The sequence below is a fragment of the Ambystoma mexicanum genome, chromosome 1p (assembly GCF_040938575.1).
Source record: "Ambystoma mexicanum isolate Mex_15411 chromosome 1p, UKY_AmexF1_1, whole genome shotgun sequence".
Taxonomy (NCBI): domain Eukaryota; kingdom Metazoa; phylum Chordata; class Amphibia; order Caudata; family Ambystomatidae; genus Ambystoma; species Ambystoma mexicanum.
This window is the reverse complement of record NC_090921.1, coordinates 761428117-761452741: the sequence shown is the minus strand read 5'-3', so window position 1 is coordinate 761452741 and position 24625 is coordinate 761428117. Positions and strand designations below refer to the sequence as shown.

Here is a 24625-nt window from a genome sequence, read left to right as displayed (position 1 = left end):
ACTTATACTCATATTCAGTTTGCTACATTTGGGGACCCCCCCCCCTTAGTTTGTGCATTTTCCACATGACCCTTGGTAATAATCACTTTTTTTTGCTGTACTTTACACCCCCACCTTCCGTAGATCATGATATTGCCCACCTAAAGGTAAAAATCTATTCGATAGGGCATTGGAGGATCAATCACTACCCTCCTAGACTCCCCCCCCCCACTCTCCTTGGCCTGTAAAATTGTACAAGTTAATTCAACTCTAGTTCCTCTGATGCTTTTAATTCCTCAGCTGTTAAGGCAAATCCTGGTCTTCTACCAGCACATCAATGACTTTGGGAATTCTATGATCTACCAAGTCCTCCACCCCGAGTGGGGTAGATCTCAATAATAACTCCTATGTTGGTTTTAGCACATACAAAATGTCTTCCCCCTTCCTGCCCCTACTCCAAAGAGCATCAAGGTGTCCTCAGTTCGCTTATTGGATTTATGGGGCCTTTCAAATAAAATAAGACTTGGGTAGCTTCAGATACTCTCTCCTCAAGTAAAATTCCCATAGAATCCCCATCCAAAACCACACAGTTAGAACCTGGGAAGTTATCTAAAACATTTTGAACTTCCACTTCTTTGCAATCCTTTCTACCCTTAGTCCCCCCGGCTCCCCCAAATTTCACCACCTTTAAGTCCCCCAGTGTCCTGTATCAAATCTTTGATCTCAGAAATTAAATCATTCACTTTTTTATCACTTTTTTATCAGTTCAAACATTTCATAGAGCTTCATAGTGCAATCTTTTGGTGAGATCGAAGTTATTGCTTTCCTTTTAGACATAGTGGACCTACAGGAATAATACAACAGACAACAGATAATTAGTGAATATTCCCTATAATAGATGCAGCCTTTAAGAAAACTCTTGGATACATAATCACAGTTAGTCACTAATAAGCAACACATTTTTAGTCCATTGTAACCCGATGCCCAGTACAAAATGCAAGAGTCATCAAACGTGTGAGCAGGACACGGCCAACGGCATGAGGGGCTGCCGGAGTCCGTCTCACCACCCCTGCTCCACACTTACTTGCTTCAGGTCAGCAGCCGGACCCCAGAGTTCTAGCTTTAGGGGATAAAGTAGTGAATAACCTAATCCTGTGCACAAAACAGTCACTCGCTCATAGGTGCTAGTTCAAACAACTGAAGGAGCATAGAAAGGGGAGCCAGAGTGTTCGCCACGAAAAGTCAGGCACTGCTTCATTTAAGGACCAATTTCTCTATATCATCCGAACCAGCGGATCAACACAGTTTGAGGCTTTGAGCTCCCAGTAGACGGTAGGACATAAGGGGGTATCTGTTAGAGTTCAGAAAGGAGTCAACCTTCTCAAGAGCAATCACAGCATAAAAAGGCCACCCGCCATCCGGTACTTGCAGAGTAAGCCTGGATGAAAATCTTCAGTTTCTGCAGAGGTAGTATGCGTTGAGGCGCCAGGTGGTATTAGGTTTGGTCCATCCTTTTTTTAACGCTATGAGCAAGGGGGAGTGGTCCACGATCCCCCTGGCAAGATACATTGCAGACACCAGTCTATGTGCCATGCCATGTGGGACGAAGGAGGAGTCTACCCGGGACAAAGACTTATGTGCGTTGGAAAAAAACGAGAACCCAGATTCTATCACGTGTAGTATCCTCCATGCATGCACCAGCCCCAGTGCCGTCGCGAAGGAATTCAGTTTAGTCGGGAGATCGGGGTTTCTATTGCCCTTATGAGATCTGTCCCTACCCACCTCCATTACCTCATTAAAGTCCCCACGCAACACCTACGTATCTGCTTGCTTGCCAAGCATTGCCGCTTGGATGTCATTCAGGAGTTCGATTGGAGGGGGTGCATATACCGCCACCATGCCCCAGGTGTTGCCCCATATTTCCCCAGTTACCACCACGAATTGTCCTCTTGGATCCGCCTGGACCTCCCTCAATTGAAATGGGACCCTCTTGTGTGGGTCAGTGTCCATCTCTCAGATCCCTGGGGTGTTGGGCCTAACTGTTCACCCACTGCCTGCCGGCATAATGTCTGCCTGTACCCCGTGCCCCGCCTCCCCGCCAAGCTGTGCAACCAACCAAACAGAACTATGAGAAAAAATACCCAAAACCCCCCGTCTGTAACTTCTCCCTAACCATGGTCCATTGCATAAAACCATAATGCCCACATCCCTCCCTGTACCCTCCCACCACCTCCTACCAAGCTGAATCACCTAACCCGAACTGTGCGCTATCCTGGTGCCAAACAACTCGGTAACGCATCTGTGGGGTGTCCGCCATTGCTGCAGATATGAGTCACACATTAGTAGTCAGCGGCCGCCCATGTTGAGTTCCCCGTCCAACTCCCATCTATTCAGGAATCTTGAGTGACCGTCGTTGGTCATCCATTTTCGTCCATGTCCCTCCCAGTCTTTGCAGGCGTAGGCTGCTCCACGTCTTATGAGTCAAACTGGATCGGGGATTGGTTGCCTCCTGGTTTCTGTCCCGGTTGCCTTTCAGATGTTCGTGGTGGCCTGTGTCTATTGAGGATCTGAGTTTCAAGCCGTTTCCATGGTTCTTTTAGAGGGAACAAGTAGGTGACACCCCCATGGTGCACCTTGAGCTGTGCTGGAAAATACATGGCGTATTTTATAGGCAATGGGCCTCATTATGAAATCGGCGGTAGCCGTGCCTGTAATACAGACACGGCTGCTGCCGGTGTCATTTTTTTTCTGGCACCCACGAATGTGCAATTACCGGGTCATTACGACCCTGCGGGCACCGGAAAAAAGATGCTTCCCATTCAGCCCCATAGGGCTGAATGGGGAAGTCTGATGCACCTACACTGTTTATAACGGTGCCGGTGCATCCGGTTTGCTGTGCTCGCGGGTGCCGGCAGAAAGGCACCCGCGAGCACATCTTGTAGTTTGCCGGTCCGGTACTACGGTACCGGCAAGCTTACTGGTACCGTAGTTCCTGGACTGGCAAACTTATAATGAGGCCCAGTGACTGTAACTTCTTTTTAACTGCGTCAAAAAAATAAGCCTTCTGGACCTCCCTGGTGTAGTCAGGATAAAATCTGACACGGTAGCCATTGTAGGTGATGGGGCCGGCGGTCGGGGCATCTGAAGTATGGCATCCCTGTCCCCAAAGTTAAGGAGTCTGCCGATTATTGTGCATGGTGGTGCCCCGGGCACGAGGCATCCAGTCGGGATTCTGTGCTCTCGTGCAATCGAGAAAAACTTGGACAGCTTCTTTGGGGGAAACAGTTAGTTGACCCATTGTTCGAGGAAGAGTTCCGCGCTAGGTCCCTCCTCCCTCTCTGGCACCCTGAGGGTTTGTATGTTATTCTGGCGTGCACGCCCTTCGTTGTCTTCTGCCCTGTTTCAAGGTGGGTCCGCTTTTGAGGGGCCGTGGCTAATTGTTTCTCCATTTGTTTGATGGCATCCTCCGAGTCCGAAATCCTTTGTTCTGTCTCCCCTAACCCCCACCCTCGATTCCAAGTTGCGGAGATCCTGTTGGAGGAAGGACACCTCAGTGGATAGACCGCTTTTCCTACAGGGATGACCGAGATTCACCAATGGCCTTCATGACATCATTGAGGGAGATGAGCGGGTCCTGTAGCCCATCGCCCATGTCTGCGGTCTCTGGTGCATTGGCTGTGGGCCTTTGGATAGCTCCCACAGTAAATTGGTCTATTTTACTCTGTAGGGCCAGTTTTTTGGTTCGGTCTTTGACCATTATGTGGTCCCAACTTCAGGACCTGGGATGACTGTCACTATTCTGGCAGTCAATTGTAGACAATAGGCCCCACAGCAGTGGCGCCTACAGCCAGTCCCGGTGATTGTGTTCAGTGTCTCTGCGCCAGTTACTGTCTACTCCTGGCCTCCAGCACTCAGGCGTCGGTTTCCTTGTGGCAGGCACAGATGTCGTATATCGGGGTGATCTCAGTGATGGAATCCTGTCAGATGCTACCCAGCCTCTGTTGAGTTTGGATGTCTGGAACTAGCAGTGTTCTGCCTGCTGTTGATTCCTCCGCAAGGGGGTATTTTACAGTGAGCCTCAAGCGTTGTTGCACATTATTCCCCGGGCTCGAGTGGGGGCTATTACTGAAATAGTCTTGATTCCCCTCACTTGAAGGGAGATGGGGCCGTGGCACGTTTCCCTTCAGGCAGTCCCAGTCTGGTGTGGAGGGCAGAGTTTGCCCAGGCCCAGGAAGCGTAACCTCCGTGGTAGTAACCTTCCGGTGTGGTCTATTGCTTTATGCTGTTCTGTTAGGCTGTAGGGTGGGAGGGAGGGCACCCACTCCTCACCTTGTGTCAGCTGTTCCTCCGGGCGTGTGTGTTCGATATCCAGGCTCCAGCGAGCATCCTTTCTCCCGCCGTCTCCGCTATGGTCCGCCCGTTATCCGGAATACATGAAAAGGAGACCGGCCTCCCCCTAGTCCGCCATTGTCCCGGGCGTATATGCCTGCCGGCAGGGCTCCAGTGGCTGTCCTTGGTTTTGGCGGGATGCACCACTGTCCAACCGCAGCTCTGTCTGCGTAAAATTCGCCCTGCAGAGCGCCATGCGGGGGAAACAAGGGGGGTTTTGAGCCTCCCCGCATTATGGTGGTGCTCCTCGGGTCCGGATCTTCGCATGGAATGAAGAGAAGTGTGGCCCAAAATGGCGCTGGTTGCCGTGCCGGGTTGGGGCAGAGGTCCGTTTTCAGGGTTTCAGGGTCCGATTTCCGACAGTAGCGGAGCAGATGATAGCCACACTCTTCCAGCAACCAGGAATGCTGTCATCCGTAATCCACATACCGGGGAACCAGGATATAACAGCAGGATTTAGGCGGGCGCGTCAGAGCGAGAGAAGCTCACGTCCGCATCAGCCTGCTGTGCAACAGCGCCCCCAATAGATCTTAATTTAAGAGATAAGCCAGCTCTGTTTTTTTGATGGAAGGCAATAAGCTTACCACCCAAAAGAGAAAATTCAAGATGTGGCTCTGGCAGAGTATTTAGATTTTTCGAGTTTAAAGCTCACTGACCAGCTTTACAGAGAGCTTTGAGTGAATCGTAACAAGATAATCCCTCTAGTTGACAACCGTGTTGTTTTGGTGTTGCGGCGGGGCAGAACATGGGATCAAGGAGAGTGGAAAGGAACAAAGAATGGTTATGGGGAGGTCGTCTAAGAGGGAAGAAAGAATCGTGAAAAAGAAAGAAATGGGGTGACTAAAGTGGCAGGTAATGTGAGGAATGCTGACAGATGAATCTTGAGGTCGCTGTATTTTTTAAAATGCTTCATCATATAATGTTAATACACGTAACCATTTGTGCAGACGTCGACATTTCTGTCTCAAAATCGTGACTGTTTAGTTAAAAATGGCAAATAAACAGGGAGGTCTACGCTACCATCCTAGTTTGCCCAGCACCGTACATGTAGAACTGCACATTGAAGCAGGATGAAAGGAGGCATTTTGCAACTTGCTTGTAGGGAAGAATAGCGGGAGGTTGGAGTGCCCTCTGGATATTGTTGCTACTTTGTTTATTCATTTGTGATGGCCTTCTGTATTAATTCCTTGACTTCATCTCTCCTTTTTCAAGCTCTGTTTATTCGTCTGAATTGGACGGAAGGTGAAAAGACGAGCCCTTAAGAAGATCAAGAAGAGCCAGAAGAACTCCCATCTGCCCACCATCTTCATTTTTTCACTCTCTGGTGTCTATATTTACTGTCTTATCCCACCTTCCATGAGAGTTCTGTTAGTTACACACTGTGTCGCCTGCGTTTTCCATCTCATTGTAGGTTTATCTTTTGTTTTTAGCTTGAAGAACAGTCAGTCCTGTACATGTTGTCAAGTTTGCGCCATATAGGTGGTGGGGAGGATACAGTTAGACTTAGCTGAATGTATTATGAAATGTTTCTTCCAGTAAGAAGTGTTAAATGGAGGACAGATATCCTGGTAATAAACACTCAGGCCCTTGGTATGTAAGAAGTACTGTTCCCTGAGGCAGACAGTAATTCTTTCCAGTAAGGCGCTCATTTTGCTCCTGGCATAGCATGAAATGTATGCATAAAATGCATGCGTACATGTTTTACACATGCATTCCACGCGATATTTTCATGAATTGTATAGCGCAGTGGAGGGACGGATAGTAAGTTACGATTCTGCCTCCCCCCACCCCTCAGCCATACAAATACTTCACACATTTGCACAAGACTGTATTTCCATGTTGGTGCAAATGCTGTAGATTCCTATGCAGTCCGCCTGCATTTTACAACAGCAAAAAGCAGTCAGGCTCTATAGGAATCCATTTTCTCAGTATGAAAGATGATGTGCAAAAGGGTCGTATACAAGCATGTACACTGCTTTTTTTACATTCCTTTTTGCACTCTGAATATTATGCGGCAGGGATCTGTTTACTCAAAAGTGTAAATGTAACAGGTCCCTGCCAAGGGCCATCCCTGGAGTATCCCGCCACAGCAAGTTTTAGTGCCCCTTGTGACTTTCCCTCAAGCCACAGCACTTTCTGCCCCCACTAAAAATCATCCACGATGATACGATCTGAATGAGTGTAACATTGGGTGGATTTTTACCCTGCACCACAGGCTTCGTAGTACTGGTTAGGCATTTGGAAAAGGTTTTGCTGTGGATTGTACCAGATTAGCCTAGGACATATGACTGTGTCTCTGCCCACTCTGTTTGTGGGAGCCTCTACCACCCAGTATTGCTGGTATTACGTAACAGGTATACCGATCACCTGGCGTAGTCCCATTACCACCCGGAAATCCATTACCGCCCTTTGTTATACCCTAACTCTCGACAGGAATATGTTGCTATTGCTCAATTGACTACTTTATTGTTCATTGTATAGCTCCAAAACAATTGTTTTATTGTCTCATGCCTCAGAAAAGTGGTGTTTCGGATTCCTCTTTGCCCGCTAGGCTTGGAGGTTTCTGAGATGATTCTCACTGCCCTGTCCATACCTAAGCAGATCCTTTGGTACCTGTCCATGGAAGAGTAGTAGAGTAGGACCAATCCCCCTCTCTCTTAGACCATTCCAGGTTGGAGAATCTAAATGTCCAACCTTGTTGCTCACTGCCCCTTCTGCAAGAGTAAGATAATTTCATTATTTATTTTTTCTAGACAGAAAGCCTGCATTTGAAAACATTACCTGTGAGGGGATTTACTCTGCTAAACCACCAGCTTTCATTACCTTTCCTTTTTCTAACTTGTATAGACTGATCAGGTATTTGAATCCTATCCCCCTTGTGCTGCTAGTGAAACCAATAAATTAGCAGCAGTACCTGCCTGGCACCTTGAACCCAAAGGCTGCTTTGGTGGGAATGCATAGAAGCGTTTAGTGCTCCTTAAAACACCCGCCAGGTACCATAGCTAATTATTGTAAATGTGTGTGAGGTTTGACACAAGAATGAATGGCCTCACTGCAAACTAAAACTTTTGAAGGCGATATTTCCTTGAAAGTGTGGAGAGCAACTCTACATTCACAATCGAGGACACAAGGAAGAGAAAGATGCATTGGAATGGATTACATAGATGAAGGCAGCAGCACTGATGGAATAAGTGGGTAATTGCATTTTGTAAAGGGCCAAAACAACATCAGTTGCCTTTAGGTGCAAAGCTTTGGATGTCTGCAGAACAAAGAGGTTACCTGCATGTACTGAAAGCTAAAATGACAATGGAAAAGTGCTGCAGAAGTTGCCTTAATGATGGCATGCGCCTATTTAAAAACAACAACAAAATAGGCAGACTGAGTGTCAACAACCAAAGCAGGAATGCATTTCTCAATCTCCTTTGGTCCTGACACTTATCCACAGAGTAGCGCCGTGTTCATCTGACATTAGCACATATAGGGGATGGTGTGCCCGATGACTGGGAAACTGAGCTGTGAATCCAAGAGTCGTTCTCTCAAAACCCAATTACCACAGTGATGTAACTTTGTACAATTGAAGGTGTTATTCAAGTCTGTATTAGGTAGTCTTGTTTTTGATAATGACTAAATTGCAGATGGGATATAGAGGAAAGGTCCTTACAAGAAAGGCAATACATAGTTCGGAAGGGTAGAACTGGAGCTTCTAGTGAAGTAGTGAGAACTATAGCCAAATGGAACTTTAGAATACACAGGTTCAAAATTCTTTATTCCGTTAAAAAATATCTTCCCAGGATAAAAGATCAAGCTTCCTTTCACCCTTTAACCCTGCATTTTCAAAAAGGAGCCCCCCAACAAAAGGTATAGGAGTCAGAAAATATAGATGGCAATGCCGAATTGGTCCACAGGCAGATTGTAGCAACACCGAATGTCATGCCATAAACACTCTCACACATTTGGGACTAACTTTTTCATGTTTTCTGTATCTAAGTACTTAAATTCGCCCTGACTGCTCCCCTCTTTCTTTCAAATATCAATGTATCAGAAGCTTTCCCCATCTTTGAAGAATAATACTTTAAGGAACATGTATGAGCGATGCCTAGTTATTGTGCTTCAAGTCAGGGAACGAGAAGGCACCTTCATCCAATTCCCAACATAAACTTTACCTGCTATGTCTGCAGTTCTTTTTGCTCCACACAAATGAAGTCATGCTAGCACTAATTGGACTAAGCTCCTTTGCACCAAGATGTATGACAAGGGCCCTCAAAATATGCAGAGATGTGTACAGAATGATCTTCTTTAAGAGGTTAAATCGGATGTGCAAGATTCAGCTATTTATTTAACTGTGTTTCCTTTCAAACCCTCTTAAGGTTCTTCGAACCTAACTGCAGGATTTTTACACAAATCAACTCCTAAATATGCCATTTACTAGGTTTGTAGTTTGCTGTATGCATCTGTGTTCCATACTATTGCAGGGCTCTTTGTAGTGTTTATTTCATAACCCGAGATGGTGCCTAAATCTGTGGGGCTTTGCAGAACTCCTGGGAGCACCTGTGTTGGTTGAGAAGAGTACACAATTTAATCGTCCTCGTACAGCGCCAGTTTGTTTCGGTTGCCCTGATCAGTGTTGTCAAACTTGCTGGACAAATGACGTTTAATAATGAAAGAAGCATTGAAGCTGAAATTGCCCATTGCTTCACAGAGGTACCCCAGGCCACCCTGTCAAGTGACTTTTCCACTTCAGTAAAAGTGCAGGAAAGCCAGTGGTTCCCCCAGATAGCAATGTCTCTCAGCAGCTGTACCAGAATGCACCATCCCTGCACACATCTCAGCTAATAGGGGAAAAGCTGCAGTTCTTAAATTTGTGATGAACTTCAACTGGAAATTCCACCATGGCCAGCCACCTTACTGCTTGGCAATGAACATGTAGGTTGCAGGATGTCCTCCTTAGCTATTGGTGGGTAGATTATGTCAATGTGGTTCTGAGGCAGACCAGCCAGGATAGCGGAATCCAGATAGCCTAAGTTGCCCTCTTCCTCCAGTTATTGAATTTTGACATTTGTGCATAGTAGACTGCATAGTAGTCTAGGAATTCCTGCAGGACTGCTTGTATATAACCTCCCTGCCATCTTCAGAGACCACTCCATTCCACTGTGCCAGGCCATTCCCATACTCTCATTACCACCAATCATGCAGTCTTTTATATAATTTTACACATTTATTTGATAATTTCCTATTTAATCGAGCAGGTGGCTGCCCTTGCCAGAATCAACTGCTGAGGTAACCTTCCTTCAGAAGTACCAGTCATTGCTAGCTATGTGTAGTTACCATCCAAAGCTCTAAACCTAGATATCAAAGTCTGTTTTCCTCTCTCTTCCAGTGGTAGGCCTTGACCGCCACAAATTCCGTTAGGTTTGCCCACACACATTCACGGAATTCAGAATCCACAAGGTCCTTACAGTCAAATGAGCATGACATGCTCCGTTACCACTATGGCTTTGTGAGTGAGGGAGCATGGTGGGAGAGTGACATCTCCAAATGTTCATTGTCTCTGCCATCCAACTGGTCTGCCTCTCCATATATCAGGTCAATTCTGCTATAATGGCTTTGAGGAAGCAAAAATAATGCACACTCACTTTAATCAGACCAAGTGCATTGCCCTCTAGACCTTTCATTATTTGTATGTGTCTCTCAAACTAAGTGCCTGCTTTTTCTGCCACTTATTATCCCAGAATGTATTACAGATATATCTGAAATATCATCAGGGACCACGTTAAAAGTCCTTGCCTAACAATGTGGGGCAGGACCCTTAGTTCTGCTTCCAGCTTCTTTAAAATATCAGAAGCATCTTCATTAGGTGCATAATATCAAGGCTAACACAAAGGCCAACTAGGAAAAACGCAAATGTGCTATTAGTTATCTGCAAGTCTTACCTGTAATGTTTTAAATAATGAAGACTGACAGCATTTATTAGTACAAGTGAGTACCAATTCTGTTATAGACACGGAGATTAGTATTATGTTTCTCAATCTTACCTTTAAATTTCAGCAGCAAAGAAACTTTACATAAACATGACATTTCCCAGAAAACATGGTCGTTTCATCTTCCATCCTATCAGAACAAGTCACAATATCTAGTTGGCCAATCCTGTAGGTAGTGTCTCTAGTGATCTCACATACTGTATATAGCTTATCCTTTTTCTTTGGTGAATTGCTTAAAAAATTAAATTGATGACCTGATATCCAGGAAAATCAAGCACACCCTCAGGCAGGACAAAGTCCCTACATTCCAATCAGGCTAACAAAACAGTTGAGCAATATCTCGTTAACGAGGACAACCACTACCAGGAGCACACAATGTGTACCTGAAGCTTTGGGATCCCTCATGGAAGATATACAACAATGGCACTCCATGGGTGTGAACAGGAGCAATTAATTAAATGAAAAGTACAAATAAACACAACACCACTGTCAATAGAATTTCATTGTGACCATCAGGTGGTATAATACTCTCCTACATGGCCTTAATACAACTAGCACTCCCCTGCACTAATAAGTACGGGGACTCTTTATTCTATGGCGGGAAACTGATGCGAGTATTATGCTTATTCAAAGCTTACCACCAACAATGCTATATCTTCAATAGGTTTTAAAATAGAATTCCTTAAACACTGAAGCCTCAAACCATTTGGCAGCTTTCATGATATCTTCCAGCCTGATACCCATGTAAAAAGCCCTGGAGGCCATAGTGCCCCTCATGGAATGTGTACTGAATGTGCCAATGTGGGAGTGGAAAGGGTCTGAGAGGGTGATACAAGACCAAACATCAACTGTATATCACTTACTGGCCAAGTCAACCTATCACTAATTTGAAATTTTTCAAGCAATGCACCACACAGAGTGAGATTACTACGAAATTCTGGATACGGATACGTAACGTAGCAAATTCTCATTGTCATATGACAAGATATGAAAGTCACCCCTTACAAAGTAAATACTCTTTTTGTGAACTCCAGTGCCCCAACGTCTGATATGTCCGGCATAGTAAAATGGTCAACTTTCCCAATAAGGATTTTAACAAGCGATCTGAATTTTCACCTCAGTCCTTGAAAAGGCTGGGGTCTGTGTTCATGTTCTGGTAAGAGGAATATCTGGAGGTCGGGGAAGGAGAAAACGACCATTCTTTAGCAAATGATAGTCCAGGGGGGCTTGCCCATATGTTCACTCTCCACGTACTCGTGTCTGGTGGAGATAGCGGAATGATACACTTAGTCTCCAGAAACCTTGCTGTCCTCCAAGAGGGAGACCAAAAAAAATTAAGTATCTCTACCGGTGGTGTTGAAACAAGAACAATGCCTCATGCACACACACACACATCGGCTATCTCATACTGTGCGGGTCACCTCCTAACATCTAGGAATGGCTGGTGCCCAAGCTTCCACAATGCCGAAAGCCTGGAATGTTCCAGCGAGACTCAGTCCTTCAGGCCATTAGGCATATGGATTCTTCCAGAATCATAGGGTTGGCTGCTTCTGTGAGATTCCATAGAATAAAGCAAGTCTGTGGAAGTGTCATTTTTGGAAAATCTGTAGAAAGTTCCAGAAGAACTAGAAATCATGCTTGCCCTTTTCAGGATGCTGCCACCAGAACTCCCAACAGCTTTTTACTCGACACCTTCACCAGCACTCTCACTATCAGAATGAACGGGGTGGGGGATTCGGTCCCTGGCCTCTACAAACATCCCTTGCAATCGCAGCCTCCAGCTGAAGTGTGGCAGTCGGCCATTGAGCCGGGAAGCAAGCAAGACTGTCCGGAAAGGACCATAACACCTCTGGTATCTCACAAAAACCTCTGGTTTCAATCTGCAATATCCGTTGTCTCAGAGGGGTCTGGAACACCAGTACGCTACCACATTGGAGATGCCTAATTTTCTTTGAAGACAACAATGCCAGAAGTCTTTGGCTAGTTCTGCTACCCTCCCTGCTGTTTGATGTGGCAGTTTATACGTTGTCCATCTTGAGAAGTATGCAGATGTTCACAAGTACACAGATTCTCCCACTTAAAGCTGTTATTGCTAACAGGCCCACCAGAAGCTCCAAGCAACTGGCATGGATACCCAATTCCTCCACTCATCATTTACTACCTGTAGGCCACACTTGGCTCCCCAACCAATTCACCCAATTCCACTGACATCGACTCAATCGCACAGTCCTCCATGGAGCAGAATATGGCATGTTGTTGCAGGCATCCCTATGTTCCAGCTAGCAATGGATATCCCTCGAAGCCTCAAAGTCTAGTGGAACCATTTAGGAGTAGGACACACCTGGTCACTAAGTGGCTAACCATCCTGAATAGCTCACTGAGAGAAGCCTCTGTACGTTGATGGATTAGCACCTTCTTTACTTCCTATTCTTTCCAGTATGGCAGAATCAGAGTCGTTGAGATGGTGTCCACATGGAAGCCTAGAAATTCTAGATTGCAAGAGGGGAAGCAGACTTCTCACAGTTGATAAGGAAACCCACATCGTGAAGATGCCCTAGGGAATCTGAACATGTGTCGATAACTCTTCTTGGACTAGAGACATGAAAATCATGTTGTCCAGCTAGATCACCATCCTGATTCATGGGGACCTGAGGGCAGGTGCTACCTGCTTCAGACATTTTGTGAAAGGCTATGGAGTGGGGAATAGTAAGAAGGGAAGGCTGACTAACTCCTGAGTGCTTCAAGCCAATAAGAAGTGACAGGAACCTTCTCTGAGTGGAGACTATGAGAATGGTCAGATAGAGTTGTCTTGCAAGTCGAGGTCTGCCAACCATTTAATTTCTCTCACTATGTCACAAGCATGAAAAGATCGTCCATCTTGAAATGACAGTAAATTATCCAAATAGTTAACTTCATTATGGACATACTTTATTAACTAAGAAAAGATTTCTTAAGAAACCCTGCGAATTACATTTTGCCGGCCCCATGAAGTAGATTCGATTAACCTTAATTCCATCAACGGGATCATTGACAGATGGATGACGGAAAATTGGCTCTGTTTAAACTGAGCTAAAACCAAACTTTTTGCTATTCGGAAATGCCCAGGCTAGAGCAACATTAGGGACGGAGTATTCCTCTTTCAGCATTAAGAATTGTAATATTCCAGTGGCCGGGAAAGTAAAAACCCAGGGCGTATTTCTTGATTCATCGCTTAGTGCCGAAACCCAGGGCAACTACATATCCTGAAACTGTCACTAGCACTTGAAACTCCTTAAGAACATTAAACCTATTATTTCGGAGGCAATTTGCTCATCGGTGGCACAAGCTATAATTCTTTCTCGCCTCGATTATTGCAATGCTTTGCTGATCGGGCAAGTAAAGAATCCCTACAGACCCTTCAAAATTATGCTGTGCCCATTGTAAAAGGTATTCCACGATGGGGCCACGTTACTGCTGCCAGGCAATCGCTGCATTGGCTCCCGGTCCATGCTCGGATCCACTTCAAGATGGTTACGATTGTGCATAAATGCCTTGTTGGTAAGGCCCCAGCGTACCTGAAGGCTTGCATTACCTTACATGAGACCAAACGTATCTTACGTTCTACAAATACTGGACTGATTAGCTCACACAAGGTCAGAAGGGCAGGCCAAAGGTTTGGGTAGAGCTTTTCCCTGTCCAGCAGCAAAATACTGGAACTCCCTGCCAAGTATTTTTACGCATGGAGAAAAATATGCAAACCTTCTGGACATCCTTGAAAACCCTACTCTTCAAGTCATTTCTAAACTCTCCTGCTGTATGAACACTGTTCCCCCTTGATTAGGTGGGATTTTCTGAGTGATGTCTTTATATGTTTGTCCACCTGTGATTTTGAGCGCCCTGATGCACGATGGTCCCCGGTGCATTATAATTAAACAAATAAATAAAATATGCCCCCCTTCAAGGACAGAGCCACCATATCCTTGTCCATCATAATAGCTCTGCATGGTGAACAAATATCACTCTACGGCCATCCTCTGGAGGGGTCTGCCACTCTGTAATTCTCTCCTTCTCTAATGGTTGGTTACCTGAAGGTCCTCTAATGGCGGCCTCCACCGCCCTGGCCTCAGGAAGGGAAGGAGTCCTCTTGAAGGTTTTCCCAAGTACTGCCATGCTCCTCTGTCTTCGGAACCCTTGAAAGAGGCAGGCAAATGGCTCCTACCCCAACTGGCCCACCCAGTAACGCAAGACAGGTGTGAGCAATTTCTTCAGAAATGTTTGGACCTCATCTGGGACCATGTATAGGTTGACAAACATCCCCAACTCTTTTGTATGTTCTCCAATAAGGAGTCTGTTGGCCAGAGTCCCTGCCTCTGAGGAAGCTAATGCACCTAACTTCGTAACGATTTTCAAGAGCAGGCCTCTGCTGTATTCTTGAACATGCCACAATTAGCATTATCAAGCAAGCATGTCGCTTCCTGAGCCCAGTTAGCCAGAGTGATAGAACCTACTGGGACTTCTATGTCTAAATGTCCCTCTGAGAGGCACATGATTTTTGCAAGTGGCCTGGTCAAATCCAATAATTTATCTTGGCTTGATTGCTAGGAATGGTTCATGCCTCTTTTATGGTCTTTTTGACCTCTAGACTTGAAATCCAGAAGGTGCCAATCCATCACTGGAGTGCATTATGCACCCTTTCATTTTCACACTCACTTTTTTTACCCTGAGGTTTGTTTAGGCTTAGCACCATGTAGTGTGCGTGCCACTCTAGGTGATTGAGGAAATTCTGATGACTGCAGGTGTTGTATGCAATCACAGTCAAACATGATGAGGGGTGAAATGTGTCTTCCTACTTCATTTCTAAATCTGAAATCTCCTTAATTCTCCCTCGATTGAACTTATAATACAGCTGTGTACCATACCAGATCAAACTGATGTCCTGTACCTAACTGTATATCATGTCCTCTGCCCCTATCCCAAGTACTCTGCCTTATAACCCCTTCTTCCATTCATATCCTCTGCCTTTCCCCAGGTTCTGTGCCCCTTGACCCCTTCTTCTGTTTCCCTTGTAATGAACTGCCATCCTTGGTCAAATTGTCATTAAGGGAGGTTCCTCCAAGGGTCTGCTAGTCCTCCACCGCTGCCCTCATATTCATTATCAAACTGTAAATGACTTTACAACTGCCAGAGGCTCAGACAATCCAGAGAATAAATAAAGTGCTTATTATGCATAAAATACACAAGGTGCAGAAGTGCATGGAGAGAGTGCCCGAGCATCCAGAAAAACAAACCCTCTGTGACACAGCACGGTTACTGTGCAAAAGAAACCTGTGGCCCAGAACAGGCTCTTCCAAAACAAACTGAAAAAACGAAAATAACAGGCTCTTCGGGAAGAGATAAAGGCTACTACGCAAGAACATAGCAGGAGAGTCCCCCATCATGCCCTCAACAAGGCCACTCCTTCTCCAAAATGGCTTATCCTTTTTTCCTTGCCTTTCAAAGTCCTCTGTGTTGTCCCACTTAACTTTCAATTTTGCAGGTGAAATTTAGAGTGCCCATCACATGCAGTACCTAATGTAAAGCATAAGAAGAGGGGGAGTCCTACCCATTGGTGTGAGCGTTCTTACCCACAGAAGAGAAGCAGCTTGCAGATCCATTTAGCTATGGTTGGTCATGTTCTGGATCGGAGCCAATGCACATTCTTTGGGCTTAGCATAGTGTTTTTTGCTGCCGTCACAGTAAAAGAGTAGTATATATCCAACCTACTCGTTATTTTCATGTTTCCAGCTTTCAAACTGTGTTACTGTACTGTGCACACTGTGCACACGTTTTAATTTAATGGAATGGTGTCCAGTCAAAGGGTCGAATACATTGTTTCGAAATTCAATAGTTTTGAAACAAAAGGACCGAAAAAAAAGTCGCATGCCTTTTTGAAATGTATTTTTTTTTGGCTTTGGTATAGGAAATAATAAAACTGGTTTCTACCCCAAAAACGGGGATTAGGGGGGGAACCCTCCCAAAAAAAAAAACGTGCGTTCGATTTCTTTTTTTTTTTCGGTCCTTTTGGTTCGCAACTATTACATTCAAAACAATTGCATTCGACCCTTTCACCATAAACCCGTTTTAATACAAAGATATTTTTTTATGGTGGGAATGTAATATGCAAAACCTTTGTGGGAAACACAAAATAGGCCCTTACCATTGAGAGAAGTGAGTAGGAAACACCCTTCCCTTACACTGGCAGGGGGTCTTTGCTGGAAATTCCTGGGCTGGGGTTATGATACAATTGTGAATGTTCAAACAAAGTTTTCACATACACTATTGCGGAATTGCAGAGACGTTGCAAATTGATTTCCCCTGGTGCTAATGTAACAGCGCATTTGCACACCTGCCTCGACACCCAAAGGATAAGACATAAGGCAGCCTATCACTACCTGCATGCATGAAACCCTTTGAATAATCAGCGAGAGCGAGACCTGCTACACACAATGCATACACAAATATCAGCAGTCTTTACTGTCCCAATTCCATTGTGGTTAAATCCATACATCTACAGCAGTCGTGATTCCCTCCACTAGGTGGTGGTTCATTGTTGAGCATGCCAGATTCAAGCCACAGGACTACATCGTTTTACCTACATCTGTTTTGTGCTTTATTGTTTGCATTAGGTTATTCCTCCAATATCTCACAGAAAGGTTGAAAGTACTTGGCTTGGTTTTGCACATGCCATCTGCTGTACAGAACTCAAGAGGGGAATGGCAATACACTTTACAAGTCAGAAGTAGATCCTGCACCAAGAGCTTTGAGAGGCATGCAGTGGGTTTATCTGCATAAAGGCAGACAGTGAACATCTAATGCTACTGTTGTACATTGTCATCCCATTTACCATTTCTGATATCTCACAGGGTTGAGGTGTGATTCATCTGCTGAAACCTGCCTAACGCCATCCCCATTAGAAGCAGGTCAATGTACTCATTAATTGTGGATACAATTAATGTACACCTCTGAAAACTGACTGTCCAAAATACGTTTTAAAAATGTGGAATCTATGGGTTTACTGCCTCCGTTTCTGAATGTATGATATTATTTTAGTCTATTAATGTTTTAACTCTACTTTTAGGGAGTGATGGTCCAAAATAAAGCTTACCTTTGACTTCAAATTACATTCATCACATGCGCCTTGCGAATACCAAGTAGGTAAGGATAAGGGGTACAAAGAGACTTACTAGTCTGCCTTCACCTGAATCCCTCACACCGGCGAGCAGCACACTCAAGCCTCAAGGACTGGGGGCACAGGCAACTCCGAGTGAAGGCTTTATGTCCTGAAGATGTTTTAGACATTTTCATTTGCTGTAGTCCAGACTGTGATGGGCTCTGCTAGAACAAGGGCCAAGAGCACTCTTCACATGGACGATCACCAAATATGAGCACTGAGTGCCTACATAGATTTTACAAATGTGAATGCTACTTTGTGCACATCATTACTAGACGATCAGTCCAAATCTGCTTTTCTGAACTCTTCTTCCTGGCTAAGAATGCTCCCACTAAAGCACACCACTGACCTGAAACGCCCATTTCTCCACAGAACCACCCTCTTCCCCCGCCCTCCCTGAAATGTACTCTCAGTCTTTGGGGTTGGGTTGAATGTTATCCCATTCTGCCTTTTAACACCCTCCTTCTTAAATAGCATTGCAGATAATATATACTCCCTCAGCTATGCAAACGTGGCTTGCCCTGCGTTCACTGGAGTTTGTAGTGCAATGCACGTGCCACCTTACTCTCCTTGGAGGATGCGCTATCTATTTTTGGACAGAATAAAAGCAAAACACTTAAAATGAAGACTCCATGTGCAGTTTTCATGAAGGTTGGGTAAGTCACGCTTGCATTGTCGCTGTCCTACTTTAGAATATTTAACTTTCCCTCTTATGCTGAAGGGTGTAGCAGGGTGCAAAGTCACAAGTGCTGCGAACTTTACGTTTTGGGTTAGAGGTGCACAATGTGATGGGCTGAATGTTTTCTTATTGCGTTATACTGGATGACTCTTGTGTCTGTTGTGTTTAACCAGTGTCGTTTCATCATGTTCAGCATTTGGTTTGATGGTAGCACTTTCCTGGGTGCTCCAAGCTGGCTTTGACAGATTCAGTCTGATGTTATTTTCAGGCGGCTTTGTGTAGCTAACATCGGCTTTGTGAATGTCAGTGAGGACCTCTACGTTTAATGAGTGCCTGTTTTTGGAGGTCACTTCCATTTTGTGATACGGCCACCTGAACAGTGTGGGCTTTGCAGCTCGACTCCATGGTGCACAGCATTCCCATGTTTTGGTTCCCTCTGCTTCTAGTACCCTATTCTATCGCTGTGCCATGTTCCTCTGTGTGCTTTCTTATTTATTTGCCTGCGTTTCCACACATTGTCCCTCATTGGTTTTCTTGCAAATGGCACCCTAAATCCTAATAAGGGCAGCTGAATTCCTTCCAGGATTCCCTATTTGTATATTTGTTCGTTTGTGTGGCTTTTGTGTGTACATTTAGAAACAAATGTGTCCCTCATTGATTTTTTATCACTTCAAATTGACCATGTATCGCCCCCATATCTTCCAAGTCATCTGTATTACCAATTGTGGTATTTGTCAAGTTGTGGGAATTTTTTTTCTTCTTTTCTGGGCCATTCTTTACAGAACTTTGACCGTGAAGGAGACACAGGAATGCCTTTGAGTAACCTGGCCTTGATTCCCAAGGTGCTGGACTGGTGATTTCCAATACCGGCTCCCATAGCTCTATTCACCTTTCATTTCTTTTCTTAACTGATGACAGAGTGAGTGACACGCAGGCCATCAAAACTAATGCCACGTGACCTAATAAAACGGATCAACCTTTTAGTGTTACATTCTCAGTTATACGTAATGTGCATGCAAGGGATGTCATTAACTTGTCCTCGTTATTAAAGAAAGGGCTCCCAATTTGATACAGATGATTTATGGGCAGATGATAGCAAAAAGAAAAAAGACCTAGACCAAGACTAGAAGCCATCACTTTTCTATCTTTGTACAAATTGGAGAACCTTTCTATAAATGCAACACCAACTTATTATACAATGATTTAACCATCTAATGGTTTTTAGGGTGTGCAGCCCTCACTGTGGGCTTTCTAGCCTTGGTTATTTTTCCTTTTACTATAACCAGTGTCTGGTGGAGAAAAACTATTCGAGGGTTTGCAAACCACTCACAATATTCTAGCTCATTACTGTTGACAACTATTGTTATATATAACAGCTGTGCCCACACACCAACTACTCACATTGGGCAGATGATGTCAGTAAAGACAAACCCTTGAAGTTGCTGAACCGACTCAGTGTTAATCCAAAGCAGGCCCCACTAGGCTGTAAAGAGATGACAAGCTCTCTTTAGCAGTTATTAATGCAGTGCTTTTTTCACTGAAACTGTGTTACCTGATGGCCATATCCCTCACTCTCTTCTACAGGAGGGCATTATAGGCATCTAGGTAGGAGCTGCATGTTTTGAATGCTGCTATCTAGCTAGTCGCATAGAGATTTGGGAATGGTTCTCTTGAGAAGCAGGTGCTTTCCGCTAATGGTTATATTTTCTTATAACACCCATGGTAAATGAGGCAAAAGCATGCAACACAGCAACATCATCGTTAACGTCCTCTAAATAATACTGTTGGTTTTAAGCAAGCTCTGGTCGCACCATCTTCAAATATAATATTGACTATTAGAAACACCACAAAGTGAATACTCTTTTAGCACCTAGATGGAAGACTGAACTTTTTTTATTCAAAAGGAAATGTATTAGTGTAGAGTTCTTATAAGATGGGTTGAAGCTGTTCTATGATTTAAATACTTCATCTGTAGTAGCTACGATCTGATTGGCTCACGATTTTTCCTAATGAGCTTGTCAGTTTAGTTCTCACAACCTTTATTATCAAAGGTCTAAAACTTGCACTGCAGCAAAAAAGAAAAACACACCAGCCATCTTTCCATTCTGTAGACAAAACAAACGAGAAAGTAGGCATGTGCGCGTGAAAGAGCAACAACAGTGAGTAGTTACAGCACTTATTTGAAGTTTTCATTGTTTTATACATACATGTTTTCTTAGCAATTGAACACTAGTCTGAGTAGTTTCATATGTTGTTGAAACTAGTGCTCTGAGGAAATGTTTGCCACGTTTCCTTAACATAATTTGGCCCCATGGTCAGACCGGCAGAAAAATGTTCACAAACTGAACAATCGGTCATACCTTGCTCAGTGATCTGGCACTTGTTTGGATCACCACCTTCTAGATTCGTAAACAGATCCAGCCTATCACTTCTCTCTCCTGCTTGTTTCCTGAAAGAGAGCAGTGGGGCCAAGGTGCAGGGAGATGCAATACCTAGCCGAGCTTCCAGAGGGCCACTGTTGCATCCGCTTTTTTTGGCTGACCTCCAGTTGAGTAAATTGATACTTTTGGGTTCCATTTTCATTGCAAAAGTGCACATTGGGTATGCCACTAGAATGTTTGGGACTTATCTATGTCTACCTTATGGCTGTTATGACTATTGAAACATATTCTGAATGTGTCATACTTATGGTGCTGAATGGTGTTTCAATTGTAGCGCAAATCTTGGATCACTGCTAGTTTTACCTGCTGATAAACTGTTCAATAGAAAAATTCAAGTATAAACACATTTCAGAGATAAAAATGGACTCAATAATATAAGATGGTTAAATGAAGGAAGCAAATTGAGTATTGCTATTGTACAATCCTTGCACATACGAACAATGAATGAATGTATAATCATGGATTATCCTGAAAAGAAAGAAGGGGCCCTTCAACTCCAGATGTGCAAGTGATGGAACCACAGAGATGGAAAGGAGACCAGAAGCCTCCCCAGCAAGCAAAGCTCCTCGTATGTTTGAACTATATGTTTGACATGCTTAGATGCTCATCTGTGAAATCTTTATTCCTAGCAAATCTGGGGACACATGTAAACTCAATGTAAAATAACATCTAACAATGTATTGTTGTACTCTAAATAGAATGTGTATTTATTCATTCCTGTCTATTTAATGTAAGTGATGAGTATTTTAGAGTTCCTAATTGGACACTGCCTTTTTCTTATGGGACTCATGTTCCTGTAATGTAAATGATCTCTGGATCACCAACTGTGTTAATATGTTCTCAAGGGGATTCGAAATCAGCGTTTGGTTCAGAACAGTGTTATTTTTGAGGATTGTTCTGCTTGGGGCTTCCTCTTTGTAAAATAAGCGTGCATAACAAAGCAACTCTTTTGGGCCGACTAACATTAGCCAATTTTGTGCTTACGAACTGTCAAGATATTTATTATGGCCCTCTAATATTATTTCAACTGCTGAATTAAATTTAGCAGTTCACTGACCTGGTGAAGTATTGTAACAAAATGTGCAACGTTTATTACCTGAAATATGGAAAGATTCATTGATAGAATTACAAATAAACATGGACATTGGATATTAGCAATAAAGTGCTGACATTTGTATATGCATATTTGTTGTTTTGTTATGGCTCTCAGACCCAAAGTTGTTGATCGCTCTTTGTCATAAGTTACAGGTCTTAGTTGGCACCGTCTTCTTGATGCTCACTTATTGGAGGAAAAGGAGGGCCATTAACAGCCATGACTTATAAGGGGGTATTGTTGTATCATTTAGGGCCACTTTTTAGAATAATCTTCTACCAAGGATATGATCATGATGTTTCTGCTATTCACAAGACAGAGTGTGGGTTGGATTTTTATTGGTACTGCTGAATCCTGGCTTGAATGTAGTATGAGGTGAAACTGGAGAATGTTATGTCTGGAAGTTGGCAGTTGTTAATTTCAAATTCAAATTTATGCATAGTCAGTATTGTTTTCGTGTACTAGTTTGCATGGAAAAATTGAGGGGGACAAGTTGCTTCTTTTGCGTGCAAGTGGGGTTTCTAAAACATGTATCCTCTTTTTATAGTCGTATGCATTTTAATCAAACCCACCAAGACCAACTCCATACCATTACTGATCTTAACTTTAGATTCTGCCTGGAAATCCTTGTCCTAGTTAGTCTTCCATAATTGCACATGTTCTACTGTACTTACCTGCACTACATTTTCTGCTCACCACCCTGCTGCCATGAAATCTATGCCGGAGCCCCAGCCAAAATGCCCCATGTTTGGCATGTTGCCTTATCTTTGGACTGAAGAGAATTGACCATATCACATGGCCCTTGAAGTGATTTCACTGGCTTCTAACCAAACAACACATCGACGTCAAGATCCTATGCCTGACACACAAAGCCATTCATGGCAAGGTGTGCCTTTGCCATACTAAAGTGCTACCAGCTTTCCACAACAGGCTGCTTCACACCAGACTCAATACGTTTGGTATGGGAGTAGAGCTGGGGCTGAGGCATTACATGAATAGGGTGCTTTCTACTCCTTTTCTGCTTCACCCCTGACATCTAAGTGCACCACTCAGTCTCGCTACCATCTGACATTAGATGGCACTGTGTTGTCAGATGCTAAGCACATCTAATACTGAAGTTCTTTTTCTCACAGCCTCCAATATCCACCCCTCTCTGACATTCCCCATTTCCTTTCTTTATGACCGTCTCATGCCATGACCCAAGGCTTGCAACCTACTCTTTGACTGCAGAGAACCTGTATCGTTTCATCAGTCACTGTATCCCGGGTCAACCATCTAATCATCAGGAAGGTCCACCTAAACCTCACACACCACTCCTTCAAAACTCTCAACTTCACCATGATTCTCAGTACCCTGGAGCACTGCTTTAGCCTACTCATGTGTCTACTTTATTCTTTTGCTCCCCAGACCACACATGCACTTTGCCACATGCACCCTGTGCAACCTCCCTAGATCTATTCCAACCTCGACGTACCATCACTGCGGCTGGTGGTCCTCTATACATAATCACTCCATTTTCAAGTCTCTGCTCCTTGTTTTCAAATCTGTCCATACCCGGCTCAATCCATTTCCCTCTAGTCGCCTGTCTAGACTAAATCACAGCACTGGGGTGGGGGTTGCCTCAATGAAGAAGAGATGGAAGTTTAATGTGAATTTGAATGCCTGGATCGTGGTAGTGTTTTTAAATTACAGGGGTAAGAAATGTGCAGTGGAGGTAGACAATGACGGCAAAAGCAGAACACAGCTCAAGGAGGGCATGGGGAGTACAAATTGAGTTGGCGGGTAGAGCGAAGAATAGAGTTTGGGGAGTAGCAGTTGATGGCGTTCCTTAGGCTAGTGGGCAATCCCATGAATACATATGCCATTGATGAATTTAAAGAGGGACCAATTCGGCATCAATAGCCATCCAAAATGGAGTCTCTATGTAGAAGTAGGAGTGGAGTTGTAGAGGGTGCAAGTAGCAAATGTACACATTTTATTGCTCGGACAATGAACGGAGGCAGGCATAATGGTATTCTGGGACAGTAATCAAGATGACTGAGTATTAGGGTGAATATAAGAGTTTTTATTGAATATTCAGGAGGTTGATCCTTGCCGTGGTCCTAGTGGAGGTGAAGAATCAAAGTCTGAGATTGATTTCAAAGAGAACTCCATGGTTGCAAGCTTTTGGAGGATGGAAAGAGAAGTGCGCAGGGAAAGAAATGGGAGGCGTGGAGGTCGATGACTTTGGTGTTGGAGATATTGGGCCTCATTACAAGCCTGCCGGTCCCGAATCAACAGTGGCGGTAAACCCACCACCACCTTTGTTTCCGGACCAGCAGATTACGAGTTCTGCAGGCGGGTGGTGTCACTCCGGCCAGGTCTGAGCTGGCGGGAGTAACGTCACCAGCCTGCAGAAGGAAATGGAAACACTTGCTCCGTCATAGACAGAACCAGTGTTTCCATTGACCCCATCGGACATGACCCCCTATCGGACTCAATGGGAATGGGGATTTACGGAATTCCGCCTCTGGAATTACCGAGTCACTGGGTTTGTAATGCCCTGGTGATTCCGCCAATCACGGAGGCGGTAATTCATACCAAGTCCGGCATCAACCTGCTGGTTTTTCCGGCTCGGTTACTGCCAGACTTGGAATGAGGCCCATTGTTTATCAGACATTGAAGTGCCATGTGGTGGCAGATTGCAGAAAGGCAGTTGGAGAAACGGAGAGAGGTCTGAGATAAAGGTAGAAAAGGAGTTAAAGATCTGGTTGACATCAAACTGCCCAGGATGTTACCTTGGTGTAAGCCCACCTGGTCCTATGGAGGTTTTCAGAGGTTTTAAGGTGGAGTAAGATTGATCCGTGAAGTAGGATGCAATGCAGGCAAGAACACCTT

At 44.3% G+C, this 24625-nt stretch overlaps 1 protein-coding gene across 3 annotated transcripts in view; it reads left to right on the top strand.

Annotated features, from left to right (window-relative positions):
- THEM4 (thioesterase superfamily member 4) overlaps nt 1-21832 on the top strand; it is a 781652-nt gene extending 759820 nt beyond the window's left edge. For all 3 annotated transcript variants that reach the window (XM_069650901.1, XM_069650885.1, XM_069650891.1), the window contains one exon: nt 5581-21832. In XM_069650901.1, the coding sequence (XP_069507002.1) occupies nt 5581-5630 (50 nt within the window). In that variant the 3' untranslated portion in view covers nt 5631-21832. The remainder of the gene's footprint in view (nt 1-5580) is intronic.
- The last annotated feature ends 2793 nt before the right edge of the window (nt 21833-24625 follow it).